The sequence below is a fragment of the Cupressus sempervirens genome, chromosome 1 (assembly GCF_028749045.1).
Source record: "Cupressus sempervirens isolate cs-2001-9-10 chromosome 1, ASM2874904v1, whole genome shotgun sequence".
NCBI classification, from domain to species: domain Eukaryota; kingdom Viridiplantae; phylum Streptophyta; class Pinopsida; order Cupressales; family Cupressaceae; genus Cupressus; species Cupressus sempervirens.
In genome coordinates, this window is record NC_143118.1 from 184,296,958 (window position 1) to 184,315,480 (window position 18,523).

The 18,523-nt window shown below is 35.3% G+C and overlaps 1 protein-coding gene across 1 annotated transcript in view; it reads right to left on the bottom strand.

Annotated features, from left to right (window-relative positions):
* TAG1 (membrane bound O-acyl transferase (MBOAT) family protein) overlaps positions 1-18,523 on the bottom strand; it is a 157,239-nt gene that overhangs the window by 46,927 nt on the left and 91,789 nt on the right. Inside the window, exons 8-9 of the mRNA XM_089819530.1 lie at positions 12,022-12,123; positions 11,770-11,906 (exon numbers count right to left, since the gene is read on the bottom strand). Coding sequence (XP_089675656.1) covers positions 11,770-11,906; positions 12,022-12,123 — 239 coding nt within the window. The remainder of the gene's footprint in view (positions 1-11,769; positions 11,907-12,021; positions 12,124-18,523) is intronic.

The window sequence follows — 18,523 nt, forward strand, 5'->3', positions numbered from 1 at the left end:
ATGAGTACTTTACCTGCTCCAAGTTGATACCACCCTTGACATATAAACAGGCTAGCTCTTTTTTATACCATATAACACATTGGGAGATATTGATGATATTATGCCTCTGAGCATTTACATCAAAAATTGGTCTGATATTATTATTATGTCAATTCATTTCCTGTTGTTTGGTCTAACTCTTTTGTTAGATTTTGGTTCTATATTTGTTTTTCACAAATTCTAACATGGTATCAGAGAGTTTTTGAAAGATTAGATTATTTTTAGTGGTCTTGAAAAATCGTGTATCCTCTTCTCTTGCATTTCTATACAAACTGGAGAATCATAAAGGATTTATGAAGACCCATTAATCTCTTTTGCATATATATTGTTTTTATTGATCTAGTGATTACAACTCTTTGAAGTATTTAGATCTTGAGGACAACGTGCAAATAGAGCATTTTTCTAGAGTGGGACCCACAACCAGAGGCCTGCCTCTTGCGAGTCCCACCTCTAGCTGGGCCTACATCAAGCATGGTCCACATCCAATAGGGACCTACATCAAGCAAGGCCCACCTATAGCTAGCCCACATTGAGCGCAACCCCCCTCATGCAATGCCCACCTTGTGGGGTCCTCTTGCAATTCTTGATGACGGTCCCTATCCAATCCTGAATTTTGCAACTTTTGAGGCATTGTTCGGGCTCATATGGACACTTTTTCAGGTGCTATTTATTTTTAAAGTGCATGCTTTTGTAGTCTACATTAAGAATTGGGTCAAAATTGGCCTAATTTGGCACTTGTACTCTATTAGATCCTTGACTGATCTAGTGTCCTAATTGTATGAGTCCCTTATTGCATCATATTTGAAGTTGTAATTATCAAAATCATAAGTTCACTTTGGTCCATTCTGGCAAGTGGCAATTGTACATGCACTACTTATAAAGTGCCAAAATCATTGCATCTTGGGAGGGTGATTTCTGATTTAGTGAATTTGGGAGGGTGATCTTGTGTTGTTTTGATTGCATTGGTTCATTTTGGTATTAAAGATGGGGAAATTACAAATTGAACTCCTAACTCCATATAATTATGAATCATGGAAAAAATCAGTATGAAATTATATAAGGGAAAAAGGTTGCACGGGATATGTAAATGAATCTAATACCGCACCTACTGATGCTAATGATCTTCCAGGATGTGAGACCAATCGTGAAAAATATCTTGGCTACATTTGTTTATTAGTCTCTTTTGATTTACAATTTCATTCAGAATCATTCAAGACACCTAAAGAGGCTTGGGATGCTCTTGAAACTTTGTATGGTAAAACTAACAAGATTAAGGGTTATCAAATCATTAATGATCTAATGAATCTTGATCTAAAAAGTTTCAACAACATCCAAGACTACATCTCCAAGATTAAACAATTAAGATCATAGCTAAAGGACTGCAAGATAATAAAGGAAGATATACAGTTGATTCTCAATGTATTATCCAAGCTTGGTCTTGAGTACTTAGTATTTGTTTCTACCTTTCATACCAATCAGGTTACTATGGGAGTTGTATATGTTGATCCTAATTTTGATTCATTTTCAACTCTTCTAATCCAAGAGGAAGTAAAGCTAATTCATATGGGTATCATCAAGTCATCCAAGTCACAAGCATTAATTGCTAGTGAGCCCAAGGTACAAAAGAAGCAGGAAATTCTGAACAGAAACAAAAGACAATAAGTAAGGCACGGAGAGAATTTGAATCTTCTTTATCAAATAAGGAATTGTCTAAAAAGGAAAAGCCTACTTGTGCATATTGCAAGAAGAATGGACATGAAGAACATCATTGCTATGAGAATAATAAAAATGAACTCAATAAACTTCTTAAGAAGAATTAAGTAAATTTACCTTCAACAATGACTATTCCATCCTCTTCTTCTCATTCCAATTTTGCTAAAGGAAAGGATAACAAGGAAAAAGGTCAAGCCTTAATTGCTACTTTAAGTCATGATTCAGGGAGATGGCTTCTAGATTCAGGAGCTTCTCATCATATGGCATCTTTACTATCTCTGTATTCTTCATTTCAGCCTTCTCATGCATCGCCTATTTTGATGGGAAATCATACTTACATGAATGTGATTGGGAAAGGAACAATTGATAAGGGGGAGGGAACCTTCAAAGATGTGTTGTGTGTACCTCACTTAACTCATAATCTCCTTTCCATCTATCAACTCACTAATGGTCCAACAAGGAGGACTGAGGGATTGACTCCTAAATTGTTTCTTATTAGAGACTTGGAGAGTAGAGAGATCATTGCTACAGGAGTGGTTGATCATGCATCTTGGATATACTACTTTGCAAACTTTGTTACTGATGATGATGTTGACTCTTCGATATATTTTGATCACACTTCTAGTGGTGATAGATTTTAAGGAGAACTTTGGCCGCTCGAACTTGGTTATTCTCACATGATCAAGTCCTTGAGGCATTCATTCCTTCTTTTACTGATATTGTATCTACTATTATTCCTGATGATGCCTGCATTCATACAACTATAAGTTCAAAGTGATTCACTACAACAATTGGAGGAGATCACTTTATCTTCAAAAGAGACTCTTGAGTCTTTACAACATGTTCTAAATCCATCCTTAGTTGATCCTGAATTGTCTATTTTAGCAGAGTTCCTTAGCACACATGACTAAAGGAGGCGCACTTCAATATTGATATGAGGACACTTGAGAAGGTTTCTAAGATTCCATGTAGTTTGAAGTTTCATCCTTCAAATTGGGGAGGCTTCACTAATACAACCTTTGGTTTTGTTTCTTCCAAAGGAAAGGAATGTTGTTCTTCAGTCATGGCATAGTTTCTACATTGAGCCTGGATCATCTACCATTGGCTTACATTCTACATTAAAGAGTGGCTACTTTGTATCTCTTCTTCTCATACTTCTTGATTGTATATGCATGATGTATTTTATGGTAGGAGGGTCTTGATTGTTCCCTCTATTCATGCATCTTGTTTTTTTAGTTCTCTAATTTTGGGGGAGGGCTTTTCCGATGTGGTTTTCCCTCTTTCTCCTCTTTCTGAGAGATTGCATGCTTTTAGTTGTACATGGGTAGGTAACATGGCTTTGTTGTTGGGACCCATTAGCTATATATTGCATTAAAGTATTCCCTAAGTTACACTTAAGGGGGTATTACAATAAATGGTTATTTTTCATTTCACTCTTCTATTAAGTTTACTTAGGTGAACTCATTCAGTAGGAGGAATTATTTATTTTGGATATTATTATTATGAGGATATTGTTGAGTCATACTTTTGACTCAACTACTTTTAAGATATTATTCAGCCCAATTTGGACACCAATATTCTAGATTGTAAGTGGATTGTAGGTGGTTGTTTCCATTATGACTCTACTTCCTCCAAGTTGAGATACTTGTCTCAACCTTGTCCAAGCCTCCTACTAGCTCTTGCCTATAAAAACAGGCTAGCTCTTTTGTATATCATATAACACATTATGAAATATTGATGATATTATGCCTCTGAGCATTTACATCAGAAACTGGTCTCATATTATTATTATGTCAATTCATTTCCTATTGTTTGATCTAACTCTTTCATTAGATTTTGGTTTTATATTTATTTTTCACAAATTCTAACAAACCCTTGGTTGCCCTGGACCTTATCCTTCGATGTTGGAATTCTCTTGGCCAAGGAAGGACTCCTAGTCCCTTTCTTGGTGTTCTTTTTTTCTTTACTCTTTCTCGGTCACCGTTTGGTGCTCCTGTTGTGAGTTGTGCTCCTTGCTGTAATCTTTCAATCCCTTAGACCCTTGTTGGAATCAATACATTTATCTCATCTTATCTCATCTTATCTCTATAAGAGAAGTTTGAGGTGAAAACCCTTGTTCCACCTCTAGGAATATCCATGGTGGATCCACCCTTTATTATGGTTCATGGTGGATGTCATGTGAGTTACTACATGATTTTGTAGAAACATCATGAAAGGTGACAATCTTTCAATAATGTTTGATTGTGATTACTATTGTAAGGTGACGATCTTAACAATAGTTTAACTTGCTATCATGATGGATGTCACATGGATGATGTCTATGGAAATCATGATAGTGCATATCTCTTATGTCACTAAGTAGTGTTCATACTACTATAAGTTATATCACTAAGATATGGCATGGTGGATACTATGAGAAGTAGTATCAATGGAGAAACCATGAGTGCATATCTTCTCTAGTAGACATCATGAGACGTGATGTCAGTGCATGTACCAAGAAAAGATATAAGTATGGTGAATATCATATGGTTGATATTCTTGGGCATACCGTACTCCTGATGTTACTGTGAGGTAACAATAGTACATTTTGTTGTTTATTAGGATAGAAATCATCATTTCTAGCTAAGAGGGAGTGTTAATGATAGTTGCTTCAATCAGATGATTCCAATTGATGAAATCAAATGTTTGAATGATCTATCGGCCTTAAACATTTGATTTCTTTCACTATTATTATCATGAAGCATTATTATTATCGATAATAAATTAAAAGTGTGTATATATATATATGTATGTATGTATGTATGTATGTATGTATGTATAAATTATTATCATATATTATAATCATGATAATACATTAAGAAAATATCATTTGTGATATATGTTAAAGCAATAAATAATGTGAGTTAAGGTATTAACAAGAGACATATCTCTATAGGAGACATGCCTCTTTATATCAAATACATATTCATTGTAAGGTTCAACATGAAAAACACAAAAATTGATGCAAGGAAGACTGATAACTAGGGCCCAACACTCACCTAATCACCAACAACCTCGTGCACGCATACACACACACAAAACTATAAAAATCAATGCATTTCATTCATAAGACTTCATACATGTCAAGCTTTGAGGCCTTCCTAGTTGCGGCCATTACTAAAGATTCAATTACAGAACTAAAAAGTCTTCATGTATGTTAGATTCACAATTTGTGGCCTTCAAACTTCGCTACCCATTCCTCCTTAACCTAGAACAATACTCCCTATTTATACTACCCAAAACAGCTTACAGAACTTTCTAGATCCAACATAGGAGAATGCAACGACCCAGATATAGGTCTACATGCATCCCAATGATCGATCCCATTGTTAAATGCATGACCAAGAATTATATGCACAAATCGTCCTACAAACAAACTCCCTTAGTGAGACAAAAGAATAGATAACATCGAGCAATAAAAACATCTCAATGACAAGACATCACCAAGCAACAACAAAAGTTAACGAGGCACTCGGTGAACACAGAGCGTCACATACAAACTGAGCCAACTCGATGAACAAACACAAGAAGTTTCAGTGAGTCAACATCAGAACAATTACCGTGCACATCCACTGAACAGGGTTGCTGCAAAAAAATCCGAGATGCTCCTGCATCATACACCCGAGGTTGATAAGAAAATGATTCTTTGAATAATGAGTAGGTCATAACCCAAGTTGAGTCCAACTCAAATTGAGAAATCCAAGTAGAGTCTTCAACTGGTATGTTCCTCCACTTTATCAAATACTCCATGTAATCTTTACCTCTTGTGCTTTTGCCAACTCTCTGTTCCAGAATCTGTTCAACTTCTTCCACTTGCTTTTTAGGAGAATCACTCAGTACCATCATTTCCTTATTAGGTTCATGATACTTATACAAATCAGCAACATTGAATATAGGTGATATATCCATGTCATCAGGTAACTCCACCTTGTAAGCATTTCCCCTGTCAAATCGCCTCGATATCCTACAAGGACCAAATTTCTTCATCTTCAACTTACTATATGTTCTAACATGACATCCACCTTTCTTCAAATGAGTCCGCTTCGTAACCAACTTCAAAAACCATGTCTCCTTGACTTATCTGCATTATCCTTGTAATTCTGATCACTCAGCTCCAACTTATGTTTCACTTCCTCGTGCAATGACTTCATAAATTCAGCAAATGCTTCCCCTTCAGTGCTCCTCTTCTCTTCTCCAACAATATCTCTCAAATCTGATATACCTCGCGATTTTATGCCAGTAACAATCTCAAAAGGTGTTTTGCCAATACTCCAATTCACTAAATTATTGTATGCAAACTATGCTTGAGCTAATATGAAATCCCAATTATTTGGGTGAACTCCAACTAAGCATCTCAACAACCCACCCAAACTCTTGTTTACAACCTCCGTTTGTCCATCAGTCTGTGGATGAAATGTAGAACTATACTTCAACTCAGTATCCAACTTCTTTCATAGAATCTTCCAGAAATAGCCAACAAACTTACTATTTCAGTCATAAATGATACTCCTCGGTAATCCATGCAATCTGACAATCTCCTTAAAGAAAAGATCTGCTAGATGTACTGCATTCGATGTTTTCCTACATGGTATGAAATGTGTCATCTTAGAAAATCTATCCACAACCACAAATATGGAATCATATACTCTAGCTATCCTCGGTAAGCCAAGAACAAAATCCATGATGATATCACTCCAACGTACTTAGGAACAGAAATCAATGTATACAATCTAGTATTTTGACTCACTCCCTTTGCAATTTGACAAACTCTACAACTCTTCACAAATTTTTGAACATCCTTATACAACTAGGGCCAAAAATACCTTTCCTTAAGCAAATTCAATGTCTTATTAATATGCCAAAATGTCTAGCCAAACCACCACTATGTTTTTCCTTTACCAAATTAGTTCTCATTGATCCTCTTGGTATACACAATTGATTTCCCTTGAACAACATACCTTCTTGAATGAAATAGTCTTCCTACTTATTTGGTTCATCTGGTATAGGTGCACTGCACTTTCTCCACGGCTCAGAAAAATCAAGGTCACTCTTATACAAGTTCTTCATTTCCTCAAATCCAAGAAATTCAATTTTCATTTAAGTCAACAAAGATCTTTGCCTACTTAATGCATCAACAACTTGGTTAGACAATCAAATGTGAAATTCTACAAGTACTCAACCCATTTTTTGTGTTTGATTCAACTAGTTCTGACTACCTAAATACTGCAATGCCTTATGATCAGTTTACAACACAAATTCCTTTGGCATCAAATAATGTCTCCAATTTTTCAAAGCTTGAACAATAGCATAAAACTCTTTATCATACACATAATACTTCCTTTTAGCATCATTCAACTTCTCACTAAAGAAAGCAACAAGTTTACCTTCTTGACTCAACACATCTCCTATTGCACTACTAATTGCATCACATTCAACTTGAAATACCTTATTGAAATTAGGTAAAGCTAAGACAGGCAGTTCAACAACCTTTTGTTTCAAAGTCTCAAAACTCTTATTAGCTTCATGTGTCCATTTGAGTTCTCTTTTATCTCCTCTCATTTTTTGAGTCATAGCATTGCAAACTGAACTGAAATTTCTAACGAACTTTCGATAAAAACATGCTAAACCATGGAATGATCTTACCTCATCGACATTCTTAGGTGTAGGCTATTCAAGAATTGCTTTAACCTTCTCGAATCCATCTTCAAACCATCAATTGAAATCACAAATCCCAAATACACAATCTCAATGATGGGTATTGATCTCCATCAACTCGAACCACCATCCGGTGCGGTGGGTGGGAATCATAGTTGCCCAAGCACAACGAACAATGTTGCAATAAATCTCAATCCGATCTCGATACAATAATCTGTTTAGGGGCACCAATAATATGCGAGGGGGCCGATCGATCTCTTTCATGAAGGAACACTTTTTCAAATTAATCAACAACTTATCTTCTTTCAATCTCTATAACACTTGTCTAAAGTGCAACAAATGCTCTTCTCCAAACCTCATCCATCAACCTCATAAAAGTACTTGGGTGCATTAGTTAAACCAAAAGGCATAACCAACCATTCATACAAACCTTCCTTTGTCTTAAAAGAAGTCTTCCACTCATCACCTTCTCTGATTCTAATATGATGATATCCACTCTTCAAATCAGTTTTCGTAAAATATCTTGCTCCATTGAAACAATCTTTTATATCATCCATCCTCGGCATAGGAAACCTACGCTTAATTGTTATTTTGTTGATAGCTCTTGAATCAGTACACGGTGGTCATTCTCTCTTCTTCTTAGGTGCCAATACAACAGGTACTGCACATAGACTCAAACTTTCTCTGATCAATCTTTTCTGTAACAACTCTTGAATTTGTCAATTAAGCTCTTCATTCTCTGTAGGCGTTAATCAGTAAGGTGCTTTATTTGGTAAACTAGTTGGAGGAATCAAATCCATACAATGATTAATTCTCCTCATCGGTGGTAAACCATTAGGTACATTGTCTGAAATGATCTATTTATACTCAGTAACTTCACAACTTATTCAAGAACTCAATCTTTTGTCTTCTCACTCGATTTGTTAGGAATCACAACAAAGAAAACACCATTCTTCTTCAAATTCTTAACAAATTGTCTACCTTCCATTAGACAAACTGTCGCAAATGTGCATATATCACCTACAGATTCTTTGTTCAAAGGTTACAAGATATGTCTCTTTCTATTAGCCCAAATAGTATATTTGTGCAATCTCCCATTGTATAAAGCATGCTATTATATTGCCAAGGTCTCCCCAACAAGATATGACAACAATCCATAACCATAATATCACACAACACCTTATCATAATACTTCCCAATTTTCAAATTCACAAAACATTGTTCACTTACCGTAAGTGTATGCTCATCTCTAATCCATGAAATCTGATATGGTCTTGGATGCTTCAACTTTTCAAGCTGCAACTCGGTAACCTTTGCCTCATACACCCAATTTTCTTAACTTCCACTATCAATAATCACTTTCCAAACATTGTCTACAACTCTACATCTTGTCTTGAATAAACTCTTTCTTACTTGATTCTCCTCATTTCTTTCACCATAATGCTATCCTAACCATCAAGTTTCCTTCCTTATCAGGTTCATTCGCTGAATCTTCTTGCACCAAAGCATTTATGCTACTGACTTTCTTATCTTCTTTCTTACATTCAAAGGATCTATGACCTCAACAATAACAAGTTCTTCGGAATCCTCCTTTGTTACAGCCACCTCAGTGAAAACTACCTCTTCCTTGGGATGAACTTTCACCTCTCCACTCGATCTTGCCTTATCTTGATTTATCTGATTTCTCCTGTCTTAATCAGATCTAGGGTTTTCACCATAAGATCTTCCTCTTTCTCTCGAGAATCTACCACCTCTTCCACTTTGTCTTTACTCATGCCTTTTATTCAATTTCTCCTCAGCTCTTAGGGAAAACTGATAAACTTCCTCAATACTTTCCAACTTAACCAAGATGATCTCTTCTTGGATAGAAGTTGTTAAACCACTCAGGTATCTTGCAACCCTTTCCACCTCATCTTCAATATGTCCAAATCTAATATCCAATCTATATAATTCATCAATGTACTCTTTCACAGATCTATCTTTCTGCTTTAAACTTTGAATTTTCCTCACTAGGTTAATTTGATAATCACAAGGTAGAAACATTCCCTTCAACTTGTTTGCCATCTTATCCCAAGCTTTGATTTTGGTTTTACCTCTCCTTTGCCGATCTAATTGTAGATGTTCCCACCATAAGGATGTGTGACCTTTCAACTTTGTGCTTGCAAATTTCACCATGTTTTCCTCTACTATGTTCTCATACTCAAATTGCTTCTCCATCTTGGCAACCCAATCCATCAATTCATCCGAGTCTAACTTTCCACTATACTCAGGAGGATCAAACTGCAGTGTATACTTCGAACTTGTCAATGCCTTTCGAAGCCTTTCTTCTCTCAGATCCATTTCAGATTCAGGTGCAGCAACGACCTGTGCCCCTTCAACTTCATCATCAAGATGTCTTCCACGGTGTTGGACTGTCTCAACAGCTTCCAACCAAGCAGCAAATTTGTCTCAACACATCTGCGAGATCAGGTTCTTCATCTCTCCTTCCACGAACCATCTTGAAACCCTCTACAATTGCATGTTAGATCACAATCTGCTAGCCCATAACAAATCCACCAACTAGGGCTTAAATGAAGGAACCCCAATCACAAATCTAGACTCCCAAACCTAGATCTGAACCTTCACTTTGATACCACTTGACGCAAGGAAGACTGATAACTAGGGTCCAAGGCTCACCTAATCACTAGCAACCTTGCACAAACAACACAAAGAGAGAGAAAGAGAACTGCATAATCAATGTATTCATTTATCTTCATACATGTAAAGCTGTGAGGCCTTCTTGGTTGCAGCCAATACAAATGATTCAATTACAAAACTATACAAGTCTTCATGTATGCCAAATTTACAATTCGTGGCCTTCAAACTTCGCTACTCATTCGTCCTTATACCTAGAACAAGACTCCTTATTTATACTACCCAAAATGGCTTACAGAACTTTCCACATCCAACATAGGAGAGTGCTATGACCCATATATAGGTCTACACACATCCCAATGATCGATCCCATTATTAAATGAAGTAGGAATTTAATGCACAAGTCGGCCTATATACAAACTCCCTTGATGAGACAAAAGAACAAATAACACCGAGCAACAAAAACGTCTTGATGACAAGACATCAGCGAGCAACAACAAAAGTCACCAAGGCACACAAAACATCAAATACAAACTGAGCCAACTCGATGAATGAACACAAACTTTCACCGAGCCAACATCGGAACAGCTACCAGGCATATCCACCGAGCAAGATTGCTGCAAAAAAACCTGAGATGCTCCTGTATCAGAAACCAATGTGTTATTACAAGTTACAGCAAAGATATATCATACCATCTCAAGTGGAAAGCATAACATTATGCATCTAGGAGGCAGAAATTAAAAACTAAAATCTCCTACATGTAAATCTGATCAAACTTTCATAGGAAAGACTCCTATATTTTGTCTATGACAGTGGCCTATTTTTCCATTTTCAGCCTGAACATGAAACCCAGACATATAGAAGTCTCTCTCCCTATAGTTTACTTGTCGTGTAATAGAAGGAATGGAATTTTTCTGTGCAGCATTATCTCTAGAGGTGCTCTCCATGAGGAAATATAGACAGCACCGCTTTTAATGGCGAAGTCAGGCTCTGAGAAAAAAGAATAATTTTCTTTTTTAAATGGTAGAAATATAAACAACATACATGGTAATTTCAACTTCAATGTGTCCTTAATTTTGTAGTTGCGATGTAAAAGTTACAAGGGGGAATTCTCACAAAGGACACCCAAATTCAAAACCCTTTTAGCTTTGAGGTGTCTTCCACAATAATTCAATGAGACCTTCGAAGCATGTGAATGTTGAATTTTGAACATGCCCAAGGATTCAAGGCTCTAGTTTGTGTCGCTTATAGCCCCGCTCCACAGTTATAGCTCAGATTTACAAATTGAAATAGAACTTTTAATTTTGTCATCCACGCTATTATTTTATGAACTTTCTTGCAAGCAATGTGTTAAGCTCAGATTTACAGATTGAAATAGAACTTTTAATTTTGTCATCCACGCTATTATTTTATGAACTTTCTTGCAAGCAATGTGTTAAGCTCTCTGAATTAACCCTTATCACTCCAAAAATAATATTATGAGCCATCCTTATGCACAAAAGTAGTGCATGGCAGCCTTGAAAAAGGATCAGCAAGTCAGGTTTTACTGTAAAATTGACCATTCACAGTTGTCCTCTTATAGTCCTCAAGAAAAGAATATGAATGATTACCCTTCTTCATAAGAAAATATAAAATCAATTTATCATAAACAAAATTGAAGAAAGAAAAGATGATTGTTTGTAAGCATACCACAGGTGAAAGAAGCAGTAAAACATGCACAGCCACACATATAAAGTTGGAACGGACAACTTCAGTACCCTTTCAATAGCATATAGAAAGTTTCCCTTGAAAGGATGCTGTGAATTCTTTATAGTTGGATTCATATACTGCATGAAAATTCATTGCAAGGCCAATAGACAATAAGAATATTTATTAAGTGCAAACTGGCAAGCAAATATAACCAAGGATAAAGAGAGGAATTATGAACATTAAGAAGCGTACTTGTTCCACAATGAAGCCCATCACTCCTGTGAATATGACCAATTTCCCAAGCTGACGAAGAACCCAACCCTTGCGAATATTTGCAGTACGAGGGTAACTTGTCTGCAAGAGAGAATAATATATACATCAATAAATGAATCAAACGACATTCCCGGAACCATTTTTAGTTTTAAAAGCATCAAGTGAAATGCATTTAAAATTTAGTTCCATGACAAATAGGCTTTGAGTAGCTAGCCAACAAAGCAAAAACATATAGTAATCTCACAAATATACCTGATAAAATATGAATAATATTGTTCTGTACATATGAAAGACAGAATACTAGATTTATGTTTTAGTGACTAGTCCATAGTCTTAGTGTTACTGTCTAAGACATGTTTCGTCTACCAAGGATTGGCCAGTGGTTATGTCGTAAGTTGGGCAAACTTTCCAATCCTGAGTTTATTGTGATCATCCAAATCATGTTTTGTTGACCCGGGATTAGTGAAGCACTAAATCATGTTAGTGTTATCATAAGTGACTATTCGTTGACTTTTAGAACATACTTAGTGTTATTATCCAAATCATGTATTGTTACTAGAAGCTTGGCATGCCAAAAGCTTTTAATAGATTCAATTGGATTCTTATTCCCAAACCTATAACATGGTGAACCTCTCAGTTCTTGTTTTGTCATCATGATGAATAAATATTGACTTCCACAAAGAAAATACCAATATAATAGACAGATATTTGGTCTCACTGCATTTGTGTTAGAATAAGTGTTATTAGCCTTGTAATCCTATAACTATTTATCTTAACTTCAAAACAGGTATTATTTCATATGACTCCAACAATAAGAAAAGGAACTTGGATGCTCACATGGAAAGAGACAACTTCTGTAATTACATATTATTTCCATTGTGTAGGGAAGCTTAATTTGGCTTATAACAATATCTATGGACACTTGGCATGAAATGGAAGGAAACATAGCTATTTATGGTTCTTTACGAGTTGTATCAACCTTTATGACATTATAAGAGGTGTACAAAGGCATCTTTGATTATGTCTAGGAAGTCGGTAGATGTTATTTAGGCATAAGAACTGTTATATTATGTCTAGTGATGGTACTTTACAGTCACTACTTCCTCACCGACATTGCTTTGATCAGCCTATTACTGTTTTTTTGCACCCTTAACTCCTTTACGGGGTGTGAAAAGGCTGGCTGCTTCTACTAGTTCTGCCGGTCATTCCAGATCCGTCAGATCTTGCAGTGGTTATGTACGTCAGCGACACTCCTCCACAGGTTCCAAGAGACAGTTCAGGCATGTTCACCTACAGTCTTATTCTTCTGTGACTGATTTCATTTTGCCAAGGAAAGACTCATAGTCTTCTCCTTGTCCTCTCTCTTCTTGTCTCTTGTTATTTCTTGTTTTTGTTCATTTTTCTCGGACACCGTTTGGTGCTCCGACTGTTGTCAGCTTTCTGGTTATAAACTCTCAGTCCCATAGGTCTTTTGTGGTCTTTTGTTGGACATTAATAATCTTATCTTATCTTATCTTGTGATATTGCTATCAGGATTTTGTCTTCTCTTATCTAATGGACTGGTTTTGTCCTCTAATGAATCTGAATGCCTGAGTACGTGAAAGAAGTCTTGAAGCTTCTATAATTATATGCTTGAAACTCCCATACCAATGTCATGTGGTATCTTTCACAAGTAGAAAACTTAATAGTTTGAGTCAATTGTATTGGAACCATTTATGGTTTTTCGCTGAGTTGTTGGTTCTGCTACAAGGTTAGCTACAGATATGACATTTTAGTATGTCAATAAAAAAAAAATTCTTAGGTAGGGTATGGTTAGGTACAGCTGTATAATACACACACACATATGCAAACAAATTTAAAAATATATTGAATTTCAAACACATTTTATATAGATTTATTGTATAATGTCATATTTTGAATCTTTGATAGTATAATACTTCATCATTGAAGTAATGTCCCCTTTGAGGACATTCCTGATTTTGCCCAAAATAATAATTCTCACAATATAATTTATATACAAATAGTATTCTAGTGCATAATTGCAACTCAATTTAGAGAAAATTGTAATCAATTTATATCAAACATTAATATTGGGGATCTATGATCGTACACTAATAAATTCCTTTTGAAAAACAATTATCATAATATCCATCAAGTCCAAATTTTTAGCATATTTCCAAAAACAAAGCATATTAGAAATTTTATGGGAAGGCCTAGTATGATGCTCGGAGACTGTTCCTCACAATTAAGCCCAATAGTGCAGAATGACCAACCAAGTTGACTCAACACCCTGACCCACAAATTAGCCAACTTGCAGTGGGCTACTATATTGAAGGCATTAGAGTAATATTGTAATATTTGGTATAACGGTCATGTAAGTAACCTTTTTTCAAGTCAGTCTTTCAGATTTTAGTACCTTTTTGTGTTTGAAGTTGTTTAGTTAGTTAGTTTAGTAACTTTCTATTTTATCTTTGGTTCTTAATCACTCCAGTTATGAAAAGATTTTTTTGTGAGTGCTTATTTAAGGTGTATTCCTCTCCTTTTCCTAATGTTGAATATTAATTGATTATCATTTCATAGTATCAAAGAAAAGGTTGGTTTTTGGCAAATCTTTCAAATAAAACTTGTGGTTTAATTACGTAGAAAATTTGAGAGAATTTTTAAAGTTTTTTGCCCATTTTATTTTAACAAAAAATGGGAAATTTTTATGGCTTTTTGAATAGAAATTTTTAATGGTTTTTCTTAAATATTTTGTAAGGGAGATTTTTAGAAGATTTTTGGTCCTTTTAATAAAATTGAGAGTTAACAATTTTTGGGTATTTTTTATATTAAAAATCACAGTTTCTTCAAATTTTTTACCCTTTTTTTTATATCTACAAGATTTCTTTGTTCTTGTGATTGAGGGTTGCTGGTCTTTCTGGTCGCAAAGGGATTTTTTTGCATGATTTTTTTCCCCAAAAATTGTGATTTTCTTTGTCATGGGTTTGCTGGTTTTTGATGATTATTAAATTCACAGGTTTTTACTGTTTTTTCCTAGGTTGCATGGGTATGCGTACGCACACCCCTGGTATGCATACACAAGTACTGGGTACATCTACCCCAAGTACCGGGTACTCAATGGAGAGCATCACAACTAAGGACCTTGATTACTGTTTCTGATTTTTGTTTCAGGTTTTTGTTAGTGTATCAGCTTGTTGTCTGTCAAGCTTAATTCAATACCTTATCATTTTGAAACTTTGATAGAATATTGATTAAGATTAAACTTTATCACTATCCAAGTCAGAAGTTTATGATTTGCAATATGTCACTGTTATATGATTTATGGTCTTCTTGTTGATATTTAAAGTCTGCCTTCTCTGTTATGCACCTAAACATTTATCATATATTATTATTACAAACATATTGCAAATCTTAAACTTACAATACATTATATTGGCAAACTTTATCGCTATTCTTGTTTTGAAAAATCATTTTCATGACCCATAATTTTAGATTTTTTATATATATTAAATTATATGAAGAAAACAAGTTTGACATACCCAACTACCCTGTCCCATAATTTGAAAAATAGTCATACCCATACCTGTATCGGTACTGCTACCTTGAGTACCCAAGTACCCTTGCCCCAGTGCAACCTTGGTTTTCTCCACAAACCAAACGTTTTTGACATTTCTTTTCACAAAATAAAGGCTTTTCGTCTTCGACAAAATGTTTTGACAATTTTTATAAAATCATGGTTTCTTGAGAGTGTTTTGTGTCACGCCTAGGGCTTCTAGGGAAAATGATGTTCTTGCTAATGTACTAGAGATTTTGACAATTTTTTCTCAAAATCATGTGTGATCTTTACATTGCATTGAGGGTTTGATGATTTCCACGAAATCATGGTGCTGCTTTGCGACAGTTTCTTTCGATGATTTTTGGAAAATTGTGGTTTTAAAGTTATTTTTGCCAAATTTTTATTAGTGAAAATCGGAGTTTTTTGAGAGGCTAATCTCAGAATCTGGACAAAGGGAGGGATGGCTTGATTACCCAACATCATGCTGATAGGCACTCAATTTGTTGTTGTACTTGGTCATATACAAAAGTTTTTTAAAAAGCGGTTGGCTGATCATAAATCTAAACAGTGAAGCTCTTAGAAGCAACTCATGTCACAAAATGTTTTGAAGAGAAGGAATCATGGCCAACTGACTTATAGATTATGTCAAGTCTTCTGTAGGGTAGTTAGTAGAATGTCTATTAAGGGAGGGCATTGCTGTGATATTTAGTATAATGGTCGTGTGAGTAACTTTCTTTTAAATCAGTCTATTAGTTTTTAGCAACTTTTTGTGCTTTTAAGTTGTTCAGTTAGTCTAGTAACTTTATATTTTGTCTTTAGTTCTAGATCGTTTCCATTATGTCAAGTACTTGTAATTGCTTATTTAAGTATTCCTCTCCTTTGCTTAATATTGAATATTAATTGATTATCATTGTAGAAGGATACTTGGATAATGATTCCTACAACTAATTAAGCCCAAAAGTGCCATATGACCAGCCAAGAAAATTTGACCTATTGGCCACAAGCTAACCAACTTCGAGTGGGCTACTTAATTGGGGAAAATCAGTGCAGCTGCACCTCCCCACCACATTGCCTCACTAATCAGAATATGATTTCTTGTAGGAGTTAAATGGGTTATTACTAATGTTTCTTGATGGATTGCCAATTTAATTCAATAAGTTACAATTCGTAAGAGATTCCATAATAAACTATAGATTCAACCATATTGCATACCAAACACTTTGCTAAATACAAATGGCTGCCTTTTCTAAATTAAATTTAGATCTCAAAATTTTGTTCAATGGCTTTTTCTGAATTAAACTCAGACTCAACCAAATGTGCCTTTCTCCTATTAATATATTTATGATGAAAGGGTCACAACCGTTTATCCAAGTCGTTTCTCTTGCAAGGGGCATAATTAATGACTAATTGTTGCCTTGTGCAATTTTAAATTAATATTTAAGCAATTTTTTCCCCATTAAGTCTTAGCTATATTGTTTAAGGTAATCATTAACATCCTTCTATCTAAGATATATTGTAAGGTTGTGATCATGTAATTGTGAAGGCTGTGATAGCATGGTTAAGAAGGTGCAAACTCCTTCGCCTACCAAAAAGGAAAGGCTGTGATCCTTGTCTTTTACTGAGGTAGATTATCCTCAATTTGGTGGGGGGCATAACAGTATGGCCTTGAAATATCCCAAATGGATATTTACTCGATTTTTCCCTCAATATATATTCATATCTTAAACATAGGCATATGTATTATGAAACAATAGTCGAAACCAGTAGATATTCCAAAATATTCAGGATTCAAGCATATGAAAATGCATTACAAATCAACAGTATAAAATCCGAAAGCTCCCATAAAATTCCTCAAGACATGTTATTGCATTATACAACAGGAATACAATAACCAACATTCAAAATCCAATCTTAAACCCAGTTTTACAGTCAGATTGGTACACTAAGAGAATAACCTATTAGCACATATGAAACACCTGAAGTGATGTCTCCACGTACAATGGGTTTGAATCCACTATCTGTCGATACGTGGGGCTACGTCCTCAAACTGGCTGAAAGCTGAAGCTTTCCGAATAACTCTCGCAAGAGAAAACTAAAATTTAAATCATAAATCAAGCATACCAAATGAAAGAGTCTCTTCTCCTTTTATCCTCACAGTTGTGACTCTTCGACTCCTCTCTTGACTTTTTGTATTATCTCTCCTTGTCATCTTTAGCCCATTTTGGATATTAAATTGACCTTTTATAATGTGAGTCCACGCTTTCATAGTCAATTTTAATATCATATAAATGTGTCCTTTAATTTTTCTAATGTCCCAAAAAGGGGACATTACAAATCTCCCCTCCTTGAAATTGCTTGTCCTCAAGCAATTAGTACTAGGATCCCATGTGAATCTACAAGTAGCTCTACAGCCCAAACTAAAAAAACCAATATGGCCACACTGCGAAGCAAGGTGTCACTCTGCAACCCTTCCATCAACTGAATCTCTAGATCCCATATAAATCTATGAAATATCGTTGCACCTGTAGACTGTACAACTCTAATTATCCTCGCATCCAGTCTTGAAGTGAGTAGAACTATAACAAAATCCTCCATAAGCCATAGATACATATTATCAACACCTGGATCCCAAATCCTATTGCCATGACCATCTGATATGATGAGGTAGAAATGTATCAAGGGGCTATGTATAACCCAGTAGATGGTGACGACCCGACCTAAACAGATGATGAAAGAAATGAGCTGCTCAAAAGCTGAAACTAACATCACGAGAACATCAAAAACCATATCGTCATCATAAGTCTAGAGAACCCCCAAGTACACAGGTGCTATGAGTAAGTATGAAGCTATAAAGCCAATTGCTATGATTAAAACATAACTCATCAATAGTCCACCAAGATCTAGTCAAGGGATGTAGGAAATCCA